Source organism: Ciona intestinalis, chromosome 14 (assembly GCF_000224145.3).
Source record: "Ciona intestinalis chromosome 14, KH, whole genome shotgun sequence".
In the NCBI taxonomy this organism is placed as follows: Eukaryota; Metazoa; Chordata; class Ascidiacea; order Phlebobranchia; family Cionidae; genus Ciona; species Ciona intestinalis.
In genome coordinates, this window is record NC_020179.2 from 828,702 (window position 1) to 841,463 (window position 12,762).

Genomic DNA, 12,762 nt, shown 5'->3' on the forward strand with positions numbered 1-12,762 from the left:
ACAATGCTCGACGGCCTGCGCAATGTTCTGTGTTTTGCGCAAGCCAGTTTGTCAGGATATGAAGTAGCAGGTGTGAAACTAACCCTGTAAAACGACTAACCCCTTAAAGTTTGCAGTGCTGTAGCGTATAGTATTATTTTTCTGTAAACATGGTCTAAAAGTGATACATGTTTCATAGGAGAAGCTTCACAAGTTCCCAGTTATCATACAAGACTTACAAGCTCGGTTAGCGGAGGTGGAAACTCGAAACCGCCAAAGCGGAACCGAATCAGATATCGTAATCGACGAGAACCAACAAAAAGAAATCGAAAAACTAAAAGTAAAACACTTATGTGTTTATAGATCTTTTACAAAACTGTAAAAAAATCAATTTAGATTACGGTAAATGATACATTATTACTTATTAGTTAAATAAATATTGGTAATCTTCCGTTTAACGTTGAGTTTTATTTAATTATATGGAGTTTGTACCTGTGTTTCACTTTGTGTATACCAACAGGCTTGTTTGCTGGAGACGGAGTGCCTTGTTGTAGCGCACAAGAACAAACTCAGCCATGTGGAGAGTTTGAATGACAGTTTACGATTAGCGAACGGACGACTACGTGCAGAAGTTAACAACATTAAGAGGGCAATCGCTCAAAGTAACAGTCCTTTACTGGGAGAAATCGTCAACGAATTAAAGTACACCATTTTAAATGCTTTTCCATATAACCACTTATTTAATGAAAAAAAAATGTTTAGGCTTGAGAGTACAGACCGCGAACGGGATTCGGTGAGCAGCGAGGAAGATAGCGACACGCCACAAGAAGCATTCGAAGATTTGGAAACAATTCCTTTCGATAAAGTTGTTAATGTTTTATGCGAGCGACTCCAAGAGAGTGGAATAACTAGTGAACAAGAAAAGGTGACTTGGAAAGGGATCAATAGGTGTAAAAAAGGAGTTAATATATCTGATGCATTGGCATGTGTCTAACATGAACATTTTACAACTTTACTATATTTCGCCTTATTCGTTACATAAGGTTAGAATAATACACAAAAGTCTATCGCATTTCAAAACAGTTTTAGGTATGTACGTGCCAAAAACTATTTGGTGATAGTCTGCTTAACATTGAACAGTAATAACTTTTCATATTCCCAATGTTCTTGTTTGTTGTGCTTGTCCAGGAGGAAATAAACAGACTATCAAACGAACTAGACGAGACCAGAGAACGACTTGTTTCATTAGAAGATAGAAGTAGTGGGCTAAGCAATGAGGTTAGTTAGAGTGTTTTCGATTCATTTACAAAAATTTCGATTATTGATCGTTTTATAGCAAGATCCATTTTCCTTTAACTGTTCTTTAATCTTTGTTACCGTAATCGAGAAGAGACAAATCAAATTTACTACTACATATATATGCATATTTGATATTTATATTCATATATCACAGTTAACTGAAGCACTCGGACGATTGCAAGAAAGTAACGAAGCTTTAATGACGTCAGAAGAGAAGATATCTTCAATGAAAATGTTGTTAACGATGAATGACGCAAATGCAAAAGAAAGCTTGCGAAGGTACCCAGGAATACCATAAAGTGAAACCGTTTTGTATTCACCTAATATAGTGGGTTGGGATAAGATGGTCCATGTTTCATTCTATTTTATTGTACGACTTGGTGGTAAACAAAAATTATTCACAGAATTTTATAACCGTATATCCTCACGACTCGCAATAGCGATGTCTATACCCTACAGTACCCTATAAGTGGTAATTTCGTTGTAAACTGTAAAAATTTCATGTCTAGCTTCGTTTCAATAACGCTATGGTTTTTAGCAAACAAGAAGACCTCGAAAAGATGAAAGAGAAAATTTATTCGTTGAACCGCGAGCTTGAGGTAAAAGTGGAGGCATTGGAAGCTTTGGAGGTGAAGAAGAGAGCAGAGTTTGAAGAGCTGAGGTTAAAGCTCGACAGTGTGCAGGAGGAGCTCATGCGAAGCTCGCAACATGTGAGAGTTAAATTAAATTAACAAATAAATTGGTTGTTTAACTTTTTTATACCAATTGGATCGAAAAATCGAATACAGTTTTCTTCTTTTAACTGCATATAAAACCTATAGGCTGAAAGAGAATTATATAGTCAGTATATAGTCACATTTGCAATGCAGTCTGTATAATACTACATAATAATGAAAAAAAACATTGTTTTTTTTAGACTGTAGCACAGTCGCAAGATTTGCTGGCTAAGACAACGAAACTGGAACAGCAATCCCAAGAGAGGCAAGAAATGTTGGATCAGAAAGAAACAGAAATAATGTCCTTAAAAATCGAAATCGAAATTTTGCACCAAGCTAAACAACAGGTTGAAGAATCAATGAAGAATGAAATTAAACGTAGGTTCATGTGGCCATTACATATAAGTTTCTATACATTTTTCAATGTACCGATTTTACCCCGTACATCCCCTCTGGGTAGCCATAATCTTAAACAGTATAAGTTACGCGTTTACGGCAAATATTGCACAGTTGTTTAAAATAAATTGTGCAAAAATCGACATACCTCCGTCAATGCAGATAAATCTAGTTTGGAAGAAAAGTTAAATTCGACAGTCGCCTTCCAGTTGAGTGAGGTGGATCGTCTTAAAGCGGAAATTGAAAACCTTGAGAGAGGAACTGCTGATCTGCAAGATTCCATGAGCTCCAGAGGTAAGTCGAACTTCACTCTGATAAAAACACAGTTCGTGAACAGTTGGCATAATCATAATCAATAAATAAAAGACTATATTTAACTATTTCAGTTGATTATTTCAAAGAAACTTTTTCATATTAAAATTTGTCGTGAGACCAATTTTTGAATGTTCCGTTATTCAAACTCTTTCTTAATTTTGAAATATTATTTCAGATAACAATATTGCCAGTCTGAGCACCGAACTGATGGAGAAAAATGACCAGATAGTTGTTCTCAGTGCAAGAGTGGATGAACTAACTGAAACAGAAGAAGCGTTGAAGAACACAATGAACCTAGCTGATGATTTGATAGAGGAGCAGACCAAACAACATCAGGATGAAGTTGAACAATTGAAAGTTGGCCTTGAAATGTAAGTCAACATGAATATAGAGAAGTTTGTTCATATATGGTAGGGTAGCGTTGGATGCATTTTCCATGGAAAATGTTTTCATTATCTTTTATTTTTGTATTTCGTTACAAACATGGTAATTTAGAGAATGTATACCGTGGTTCGCGACTTAACAATAATATAGAGAAAAACAGCGGATCTTTTAGAGAAATTAATCTTCTGACACGTTCATTTAATAAGCAGATTTATAAAAAATATATAGTAGGATGGGGGGAGATGGGACACCTTTTCATTCTATTTTCTCGTACATTTTGGTAGTAACCAAAGAACATTAAAAGAATTATAAAACCTTGTCCTCGCGACTTTCATAGACCATTGTTTTTTGTTTAAAACACGACCAGGATATTTATATATTTTGTGCTAAAGGTGTCCCAACCTCCCCCACCCCACTATATGTTATATGCCATGCGGGGAGCTTTTTTCAGGTTAATATAAAAATGTATTTATACACTGGGTTCCAAACAATTCTCAGATCTGCAGCGGAGGCAAGAAGAGCAGAGATGAGCAGTGAGGAGCTTCATGCAGAGATAATTAAGCTGGAGGAGAAAAATAAGATGTTGGAAGATGCGATAGATGGGATTAGAAAAGAAGAAAGAGACCATGATGCGAACCTAGAAGCAATGGAGGTAAAGAGACAATAGGAATATGTTGATATGTAGTAAACATGTATGAACACGTAGGAAAGAAGCATTTAAACTCTTTTTAGATTCTTTAAAATTTAAATTTAAAAAATTAACTATCCGTTTATATATATGCATTCTACTATATATAGATAAGGTCTTGTGGCAAGAAACCACAGTGGATTGGGGATGTTGGCTTATTGTCCTTTCACTGGAATGCGTACTGTGGTCATGCGTGTTATGACTCAACGATTTGTTCTGCAACAGTAAAGGCTATACAAGTATTGAATAGTTTTAAATGAAATATGTTTGCTTTTTTCAGATGGAACGTGAACTGATGAACACGAGCCTTGAAAATGCTCGGGAGGAAACAAGAGAAGTTGAGATAAAAGCGGAGGATCTGGTGAGAGTAAATAAAGAGCTGCAAGAGGAAAATGAGCAACTCCAGAAGACGATTGAAACTCTTAACGATCAAGTCATCGCACTTCGAGTTAGATGCGATAAACTGGATGTGGAAGTATTGGAAAGGGAGCAGGAGATAGCGGAGGTAATGGGAGATAACGATGTTCTCGCTTCTAAGCTTGCCAACAGTGTAAACAGTGATCTGAAAAGTGATAATACTCGGGAAGAAGTTGTGAGTCTACGGATGGAGAACGAACGGTTAGTATGTTTGACAAAATCCACGATCAACGATAACAGCAGTTTATGGTATTAGGAAAATATTAACAAAATCTTAACATTTTTTTGACCCAAACACCCCCTTTTTATACATTACTATGTCATTTCAGACTGCAATTCGCAGTGAGTACTTTTTATAGGAATTACAAATGCATAAAATTAAATAAAACTTTTTGGTATGTTATGTTTTAACCAATACACCCCGCTAAAATTTAAACAAAACCTTCCGATTATACACGCTAGTTAAACACTCAGGCGCTTACAGCGTATTTTTCGATTCACGTCACATTAAAATCGGAAGCGCTATCTCTCCACGCATCGGCTACAAACATAGCGGTTTATGTACTATAACATACTAATATAAGTATATCCACGTCGTACTACAGATATCCCTATACATGTATACAACGTACGTTTGTTATGAACACTTTCCCATTACTACCATGAGCGACATGCCTATTCGCGTTTTCTTATAGAATACTCGAACTTTATAAACAAAGGCGGGGCATCAGAACAAAGCCAATGTATTTCGGATACAAACCCTTTGTATTAACATTTCTTTCAATCTCTAAGTCCTTCAGAAGAGTTTACTTTCGTTATCTGAAGTGGTCTTGCCATGTATTAATCATTAGACAGGTCGGTACTGGTTTTAACTCATTATATGAATTAAGTTAGACACTTATAGGTTACGGCAAATCTGATCTGGATGTGTATCCCCCCGTAAAACAGCTAAGACTTCAAAGCGTGTATTGAAAGAATTAAACGTGTTGATATTGCAGTTTCCAGTGATGTATACTCGATCGAACTTGGTTTAAATAGCTAAGAGATTTTTTGGGGCAATCATAACATAGTAAACGTGATTTTGCTTCCAGACTACAAACCGCGCTTTCAGACGTACAAGAACAGCTCTCTGGCTCACAGAAGGTAATCAACGACTATAGAGCCGACAAATATCATCTCACAAAAGAAGTGATAAGTTTACACTCTGAAGTGCATTCGGTCAACACAGCAAGAAGCGCTTACACTGAAGATACAAGCAGTAGGGATGCAAGTTTTGGAATTGATGAATTAGATTCACCGAGTAGAAAGTTAACGTCTACAGAAAAGGACATTAAACTCGTTGACTGTGCCAACCAAAGCGATATAAGTCGTTTACAGGTAGCTAGGTTCTAGTTTTATAACGGTACAAACTATGGTGTGTTTGGTGTATACTGTATAACTAAGTACTTATTACCAACTAAGTTACATGCAAGGTACCTCGTATAAGCATATAATACACGTGAGAGGTGTGGTCTAAAATAAAGGTGTAACAAGGACTGTCTCGGCCTTGCCACTTCAAGAAAAAAAGTTACATTCAAACATTTATTTATATATTTATTTATTCACAAAGTGTTTTCTCTTATAGGAGCAATCACTGTCACTTCAGTCAGAAAACCAAGCTTTAAAACTGAGACTTGCTGCTTTGGAAGAAAGCATCAGTGGAGCAGCCGAGAGAGTCGTCCCTAAACTAGATCTCGGGAGTATTGCGGATGAAAGTGACATGAAACGTAGGTTGGCGGGTCCTCCGGACGAGGACGACACCGGAAGATTTTTGGAAGAATGTGATCCGGATACCGCACGCCCGACGGAGGTTGAAAGAATGAGTGAACAGCTCCGAGAGTCGGATGCAAAAGTTGAAAAGTTGATTACCCAGGTGAGGTATTTTTCATAGGAAAAACAGTTACGGTCCGTTACATTATACTTCAACCCATTAATAGATTATTTACTTAACTAGTTTTGTCTTTTACCTAAAAATATATATATGCCCATTGGCGCTACTTTAATTGTTTAAGAAAGAGGCACGATTTTCGAATGGAATTCTTATATTTTATTTTAAACCACTTACATTTAAAATCCGAACATAAGCGCTATCACTGACAAGTATTCTGAACAATAAGTTATAGTAACCTAAATCCACATTCGCGTCTCGGTTTATTTGCCCAGATTCGTTCCTTCGCTCCGTAAGTACACAAAGCTACAGAACTTATAGCTATGTTAAGCGTATGTTTCAGATATGATACCCCGTCTTTCGAGAAGAATTTAAAGTTGTAAAAGAAGTTCGTAAAAGTTTTAGTAGTGTTACCACACGGCCTGGTCCCTGCTTGTTTGCTGTTTCTAAGCGTTTTATGACCCCAGCAAAACCGTTGTACCTTTAAACCCAGCAGACTTACAGATTACAGGATATAAAATTGCACTGTCTGAAATTACAACTTAGTGTAGTCTAGCGAGACCAAATTGAGAGCTCAAACAGGTTAAGTTTTTACATAAAAGCTACCAGTTTTTCACATTTCAGCAGCACATTTATAAGCTTTTAAACGTTAAGATTCACGAAATGGAAGACGAGACAGAAGAATTGAGACGAAATGTTAAAGACTTGGCTACGAAAAACGATTCATTACAGAAAGAGTTCTTTGGTACCATTCACGAAAATTTCCAAACACAGGTAACTCTGGAATATAGATATTCGCTGATTTGTTAATAATTGTTATTTTGTGTGCATTGCTTTATGCTCGTGCAATAAATATAACCATATTTTAACGGTAACGACATGGGAAGTCGTAAATTATATGACTTTTTGTGCTTTACGATAAGAAGCTAGTGAACTCGGCCGATGCAATATCTACAACTGAAGTCTGTACAAATTAATACGTTGTTTTTTTAAGATCGATGAAGTAAATGAGGCGAATGCAAGTTTAAAGAGCGATTTGAATACAAAAAGTCAGGAGTTACTCGAAAAGTCGGAAAAGCTAAAACAAGTAGAAGAGGCTGAGCTGCAATGGCGGAAGAGGTAACTTGAAATATAAGACTTTCTAGATCGTATACACCTATTAGGCCTACAATGTGCAGGTTTGTTTAACTGTTTTTGCATATAGTAGGGTGTGGTAAGATGGTACATGTCTCCATTCTCTTTTCGCGTCCCACTTGATATTAAACATTTTTTTACAAACTATATAACGCATCTTCATGAACCTTAAAACAACGTTGTTAATGGACCAAATAAAAATCAAAAACGGATGATTCATAGGTGCTAACGGCGGAGTCGTTTAGATCTTTTATCATTAAGAAAAAGAGTATTGCTTATTTACACCATTTACACTTAAAATCAATGTTATTTGATTATTCTATAAGTCAGATGTTGTCGTAATGGGTTAGTACATTATGTTTACGTTTGTGAACAAAACAATATTAACTTGAGCACCTATATTTCCAAGGTCATTAACCACCGATCCCTTGTATATGAATATATATATATGTTTATGTTTCCTTCTCGTAAAAATACATTTGAATGTATTTGTTATGTTTTCTTGCGTTACAAAGGTGTAACGAGGTCGAAAATCTTGCTGAGGAGCTAAAATTACAACTCCAAAGAGCTGAAGAAGACAACCATGATCTTCAACATCGTCTTATTGATCTGGACGAAGAATGTCAGAGTATGATGCAAGACACAGCAGATGAGGTAAGCGTACAAATAACATCAATTTTAAAATAATAAACTAATACTTTGAATGAATGAATGTGCTTTGTTTTATCACGGCGGGGCAACGGCTGCGGTCGTTAAAATACGGATGTTCTATTTCATACACCTTGTTTCCGCTTACGAGTTACCACGTATGTAAACTTGTTGGTGTTTATTTTGGGAATATTCCTATTTTTTATGGATGGCTGACATTTAAGACAAACCAGAAGGCTCATGCAGTTTATAATCGCTTGTTTATTTCAATGTGGCAAACTGCGGGGCGTTAAAAGTGTATCGGTACTTTTATACACCTCAATCGTAAGTACCAATGCATGCTGCAAGTGCACAACATTCTAGACTAAAGGTTCATCGTTATTTTCTACTTGGTTTCAGTTAAACACCACTGCCGCTGAAACGCAATAATGTAAATGTAGATATTACCGAAGTCGCAAAATAAAATTAAATGCGTTTAAAGACATCATTCTGCTGTTATGGTATGTGTGTACAGTTACGAGTGTTCAAATAGAAAGGAAGCGCAATGGGGGCGAGTGTGCGTCTTTCCGCCCCATTCATGTCCAGGCCCGTACAAAACTCGTATACCCACAGGAGAGCTACGTCGTTTACTTTTGTGTTTGAACTGTATATAAAGCTATGTTGTGTTAACATTCTATTGTACTTGGAGGGATAAGCGGTTGGATTAAGACACTCCTTTCAAAAGTCGAATTTAAAGCTAACTGCGCTGAAAGAATGTTACAGTACTACAGTATATGGCTCATTCAGTTTTTAAAGTAAAACATTCACGCTGACCTGCGTATGGTATACGCGAGCTTTCAGTAAAGTGAGTTTTTGGTCATAGGACGTCGAAGGCATAATGAAGCACACAAAAACGAATGCAAGTGTCCAGACACTAACACTGACGGAGCTCTTGAAGGAGATAAGACAGGAAAAGAAAAGAAAAAAGAAACAACCAAAGCACACGGTTGAAGACACAGGTATATGAATGTGTGAATTTTAATTAAACCCTTTTATTCATAAAGTAGTAAATTCATTTTATCGGAAACTGTTTTCTTATTGAACAATATATATATAGTTTGTTAGTTATAGTGTTAAATATAGGTGATTTCTATTAGTAATAGACAATAGTATATATATATATCAAATAAAAAAACATTTGTTTACGCTTAATTTACCATATTATAAATACAGTTAATTTTTGGTATTATAACTTATTCTCGATCCCATTCTCGATTAACGGTAGCGGGGGATTATGCGCGCTTTGCGAATTTTTGCAACATCATTGCGGTGATGAATAATTAATTCTAACAGATTAAAAATATGTTCCATTAAAATAAATGGAATGCTAAACAAATTTTAAATTTTCGAACATAAGTAATGTTTATACTAATCCCAACTTTTTTATCCTCGCGCCAGGTTATAACCGTCTAACCGATTATGAAGTGGTACTTTAACTATTCTTAGTATTCTATTTCCTTAAAGTTGCCGGAGACCGGCAAGGCGTTACCTGCATCATTAATTTATTAACTTACGATAACATTCTATTCTAACCGTCCTAATTAATCGCGGGCTTACAAGCTCGTTTAAATTCCCAAGACATTATAAACAGACTTTTAAAAAACTGAGTATTACTTCCGCGCAGTTACACCGAAATATTGAACCGTTAAAATATGTCAGATGTAGATATAAATGCCGTATTTAAATATGTTATTTTAAAAACAAATGCCAACCTATATCTTCCATGTACAGAAAACGATATTTCCGAATTGGACTCTTCTTACGATGCTTTGCCCCATCAAGGGGAGAAAGATGTCTTAAAAAAGCAACCGCAAGGTGTCAGCTCGGAGCACAGCAGTTCTTCTTCAGATTCCGGATCCAAATTTAGTCTCGGTGAATATATATTTTCAGTTTCCCTGAAATACATTTACATTTACGTCTATATGCTCCAGGTGTAATATTGGTATAAGAGGGAAAAATTGTTGGTTTTGTGTACTTAAAGGATGTACGTTTCGTCTAACACGGCCATACGACGACACATCATTAGGATATACTGTTTAAGTGTATTTTTCAGGAACATATACGTCCACAATAATAGCAGCGCCAAGCCTTGAACCCGTATTCACTGGTCTATACAGGCAAGCAAACCGTATAGCGGACCTAATGCCGGTCGTTTATTTAAAGATCGCGAAAGAAAGAATTATTTTAAAGATCGCGAAAGAAAGAATTGCCAGAATATACCTTCACGCTTACATTTCTTTTATTGAACAGCAATATTACATGTAAACATATAAACTGTTTCATTTGCAGATGATATCCCTGGTTGTGAAACTCACGAAAAGAGGAAAAAAGAACTTACCGAGGTGGTGTCGGAACCTAACCATCTCAACCACCGCAAAGATCGGGGCAGCTGTAGAAATCGAAGTGAAAGCTTTGCAAGAAGAAACTTCGGCTCAGAAACTTATGATTGAAAAACTAAAACGACGAAATCAGGTTTGTACACTTAAGTTTACAGGCATTTATTAAAAAAAATGTCAGTCAAAAAATTGCCGTTACCGAAATTTGAGAGAAATGATTCGCAACGAATTTATAACAGAAATTTGATTCATTTAAACATAAGTGACCCTATAATTAAAGCACACAGGTCTATGTTAAAATATTCGTTTAGTTTTTTTATATATCTTACCCATAATAAAATGTACGTACGCAAGCCAACCGTTACTATTCGAAAACCCACTGTATACAAACAATGGGTAAATGTTCTCGTATTTGTATAAATCACATTTCGAATTCACCATATGTCGTGAAAACATCATGTTTTGTTTTAGTTCCCTGTTTGTCGTATTCTACACACACGGCTTACAAACATAACAAGAGCTTATCGCGTTTCCAATTTTAAACAACGCCGAAAACGCCGCGTGCGTTAGTTTTCACACTCGAGGCATCATCAGCAAGGTTTCGACGTCTGTACACGTTTTTAGATCGATCGCGAGAGTCACCAGATTAATATATTTAACTTTAGACGTAAAGCGTGTATAACCTTTAATATAGCAATGTGTTGGTTTGGTATTTTAAACGAAGCTGAAAACGCCGCGTGGGTTAGTTTTTACGTTTTTAGATCGAGTGCTGAAGACATCAGACTGTAGTCTTTTTAGACATAAAGTATATGTACAAATTGAATGATACAATGTTTGGTATTGGTTTAGCTTTAGCAGGCATACTTAATTGAATGTCAAGCTAGACTTAGAAAGGAAATTACAAACCTATGAAAGTTGCGTTTGATGAAGCTGTAAAATGTAAACAATGAACTTAAGTTACATCATTCAGTTTATGCAGCAGTACAACATCTTAGAGGGAATTTTCTCTTGCTGAAACTTGATTTCCTTGTTATTATTCCTCTCTGAAACTACTTTTACAACATATAAAAACAGTACACTGACTGCATAAACTTGCACAGGAGTTGCTAGACGGTGCTGGTGCAGCAATGACACAAGACGATAAGGAATCACTAGAGCGTGAAGTCAGCGCTCTTCGTGGTCAGGTGGCGCTGTTGCAAAGAAATAATAAAATATTTTCGGATCGGGAGCGAAACGAACTGAAAGAGGTTTTTAAAATAACTTTTGGTCGTTAGCGTATAAATATTTCGATTAGTGTACATGCAATTGCAGTATAAATGAGAATTTATAATGTATTAAATGGCTTGTATAGGTTAAATAGCTATGCAACGCATTATTTTATTGTTACATCATTCATCATAAACCAGAGCTGGTATATAAACATGTTTATATACCTACTCCGATCATAGCCATACTAACTTAACATTTTTTGGTTCTTTTCAATAAATAGCAAAACATTTTACCTAGAAAAACCCTTTGCTCATTACAATATCATATAGCATAACCCCAACGAATAAAATTGTAGTGCTTAAAACGTTCCATATAGAATCCACACATATCATAACCAGTAACGTAGCAGTCATTAGCAGCTTGTACCAAACCCTTACAGGATTTGGATCTTGCTAACAAGAGGTGTACTAACTGCAAGAACCAACTAGAAGCTCTTAAAAGGAGCCTTGAATACGAACAAGTCGAAAATCTTAATCGACAAATTAGAGAACTAAAAGTGGAAGTTAGTTCTTGGCAATATCTGTTTTACTTTTTGCACAGTAATATACGGTAGGGTGGGGGAATATGGGACACATTTTCCTTCTATTTTCAACCCTTTTAAAGTATTAACAAAGAACATTCAAAAAAATTAAACAACCGTATCCCCACGACTGCCATAAACAATCGTTAATTGTTTGAAACACGATCAGGATATTTGGATGTTATGTGCTAAAAATGTCCCGTATTCCCCTTTTTTTCTGTAGAACGTAGTCTACGACTCTATACGTTATGTTTGTTTTATAAACATAGAACAATTCATTGTTTTATAATGAAGAGTATACCCGTGCTGTCGTCTTCATTACAAATAGTAACATAGTCATTAATACTAGAGTTCACATACCATTTTCATTTCGTTTTGTTTGTTATAATACAGGTTCACGTTTAACCTGAGTTGTTATCTGTACTTGTTATTAAGGCCGAGGAATTGCGCATCGAATTGCGGGAATTTCATGCTGCTGAGCCGGCGGGAAGCGACGAAGATTCCGATGTAAGCAGCAATGAGCGGCAAGCGAAATACGCGAGACTCCTCGAGCTGGAAGAAGAGGCGGAAGAATTGAATTCGAAAATGAAGGGCCTGGAAGAAGACGTCAAAGGTTTCATTCATAGATGGTTCTATAAAATGCTGTAAATATAAAACCATAAAATATATTTCGTCTATTGTCTGGACAAGTCACG

General features: G+C 36.1%; 2 protein-coding genes across 3 annotated transcripts in view; both read left to right on the top strand.

Moving 5' to 3' along the window:
* LOC100179040 (early endosome antigen 1-like) overlaps nucleotides 1-11,505 on the top strand; it is a 19,442-nt gene extending 7,937 nt beyond the window's left edge. The window contains exons 13-32 of one of the 2 annotated variants that reach the window (XM_026837639.1): nucleotides 179-319; nucleotides 500-681; nucleotides 742-904; nucleotides 1,168-1,257; nucleotides 1,433-1,557; nucleotides 1,817-1,988; nucleotides 2,195-2,372; nucleotides 2,553-2,684; nucleotides 2,881-3,076; nucleotides 3,588-3,741; nucleotides 4,058-4,395; nucleotides 5,286-5,571; nucleotides 5,819-6,106; nucleotides 6,776-6,895; nucleotides 7,116-7,240; nucleotides 7,771-7,909; nucleotides 8,766-8,901; nucleotides 9,674-9,814; nucleotides 10,232-10,414; nucleotides 11,379-11,505. In XM_026837639.1, the coding sequence (XP_026693440.1) occupies nucleotides 179-319; nucleotides 500-681; nucleotides 742-904; nucleotides 1,168-1,257; nucleotides 1,433-1,557; nucleotides 1,817-1,988; nucleotides 2,195-2,372; nucleotides 2,553-2,684; nucleotides 2,881-3,076; nucleotides 3,588-3,741; nucleotides 4,058-4,395; nucleotides 5,286-5,571; nucleotides 5,819-6,106; nucleotides 6,776-6,895; nucleotides 7,116-7,240; nucleotides 7,771-7,909; nucleotides 8,766-8,901; nucleotides 9,674-9,814; nucleotides 10,232-10,392 (3,267 nt within the window). In that variant the 3' untranslated portion in view covers nucleotides 10,393-10,414; nucleotides 11,379-11,505. Of the gene's footprint in view, nucleotides 1-178; nucleotides 320-499; nucleotides 905-1,167; nucleotides 1,258-1,432; nucleotides 1,558-1,816; nucleotides 1,989-2,194; nucleotides 2,373-2,552; nucleotides 2,685-2,880; nucleotides 3,077-3,587; nucleotides 3,742-4,057; nucleotides 4,396-5,285; nucleotides 5,572-5,818; nucleotides 6,107-6,775; nucleotides 6,896-7,115; nucleotides 7,241-7,770; nucleotides 7,910-8,765; nucleotides 8,902-9,673; nucleotides 9,815-10,231; nucleotides 10,415-11,378 lie in introns of both variants that reach the window. The other variant, XM_026837638.1, reaches the window with a different exon arrangement.
* Nucleotides 11,276-12,762, top strand: part of LOC104266398 — an 11,065-nt gene continuing 9,578 nt past the window's right edge. The window contains exons 1-3 of the mRNA XM_026837640.1: nucleotides 11,276-11,525; nucleotides 11,927-12,049; nucleotides 12,503-12,680. Of these exons, the coding sequence (XP_026693441.1) occupies nucleotides 11,406-11,525; nucleotides 11,927-12,049; nucleotides 12,503-12,680 (421 nt within the window). The 5' untranslated portion in view covers nucleotides 11,276-11,405. The remainder of the gene's footprint in view (nucleotides 11,526-11,926; nucleotides 12,050-12,502; nucleotides 12,681-12,762) is intronic.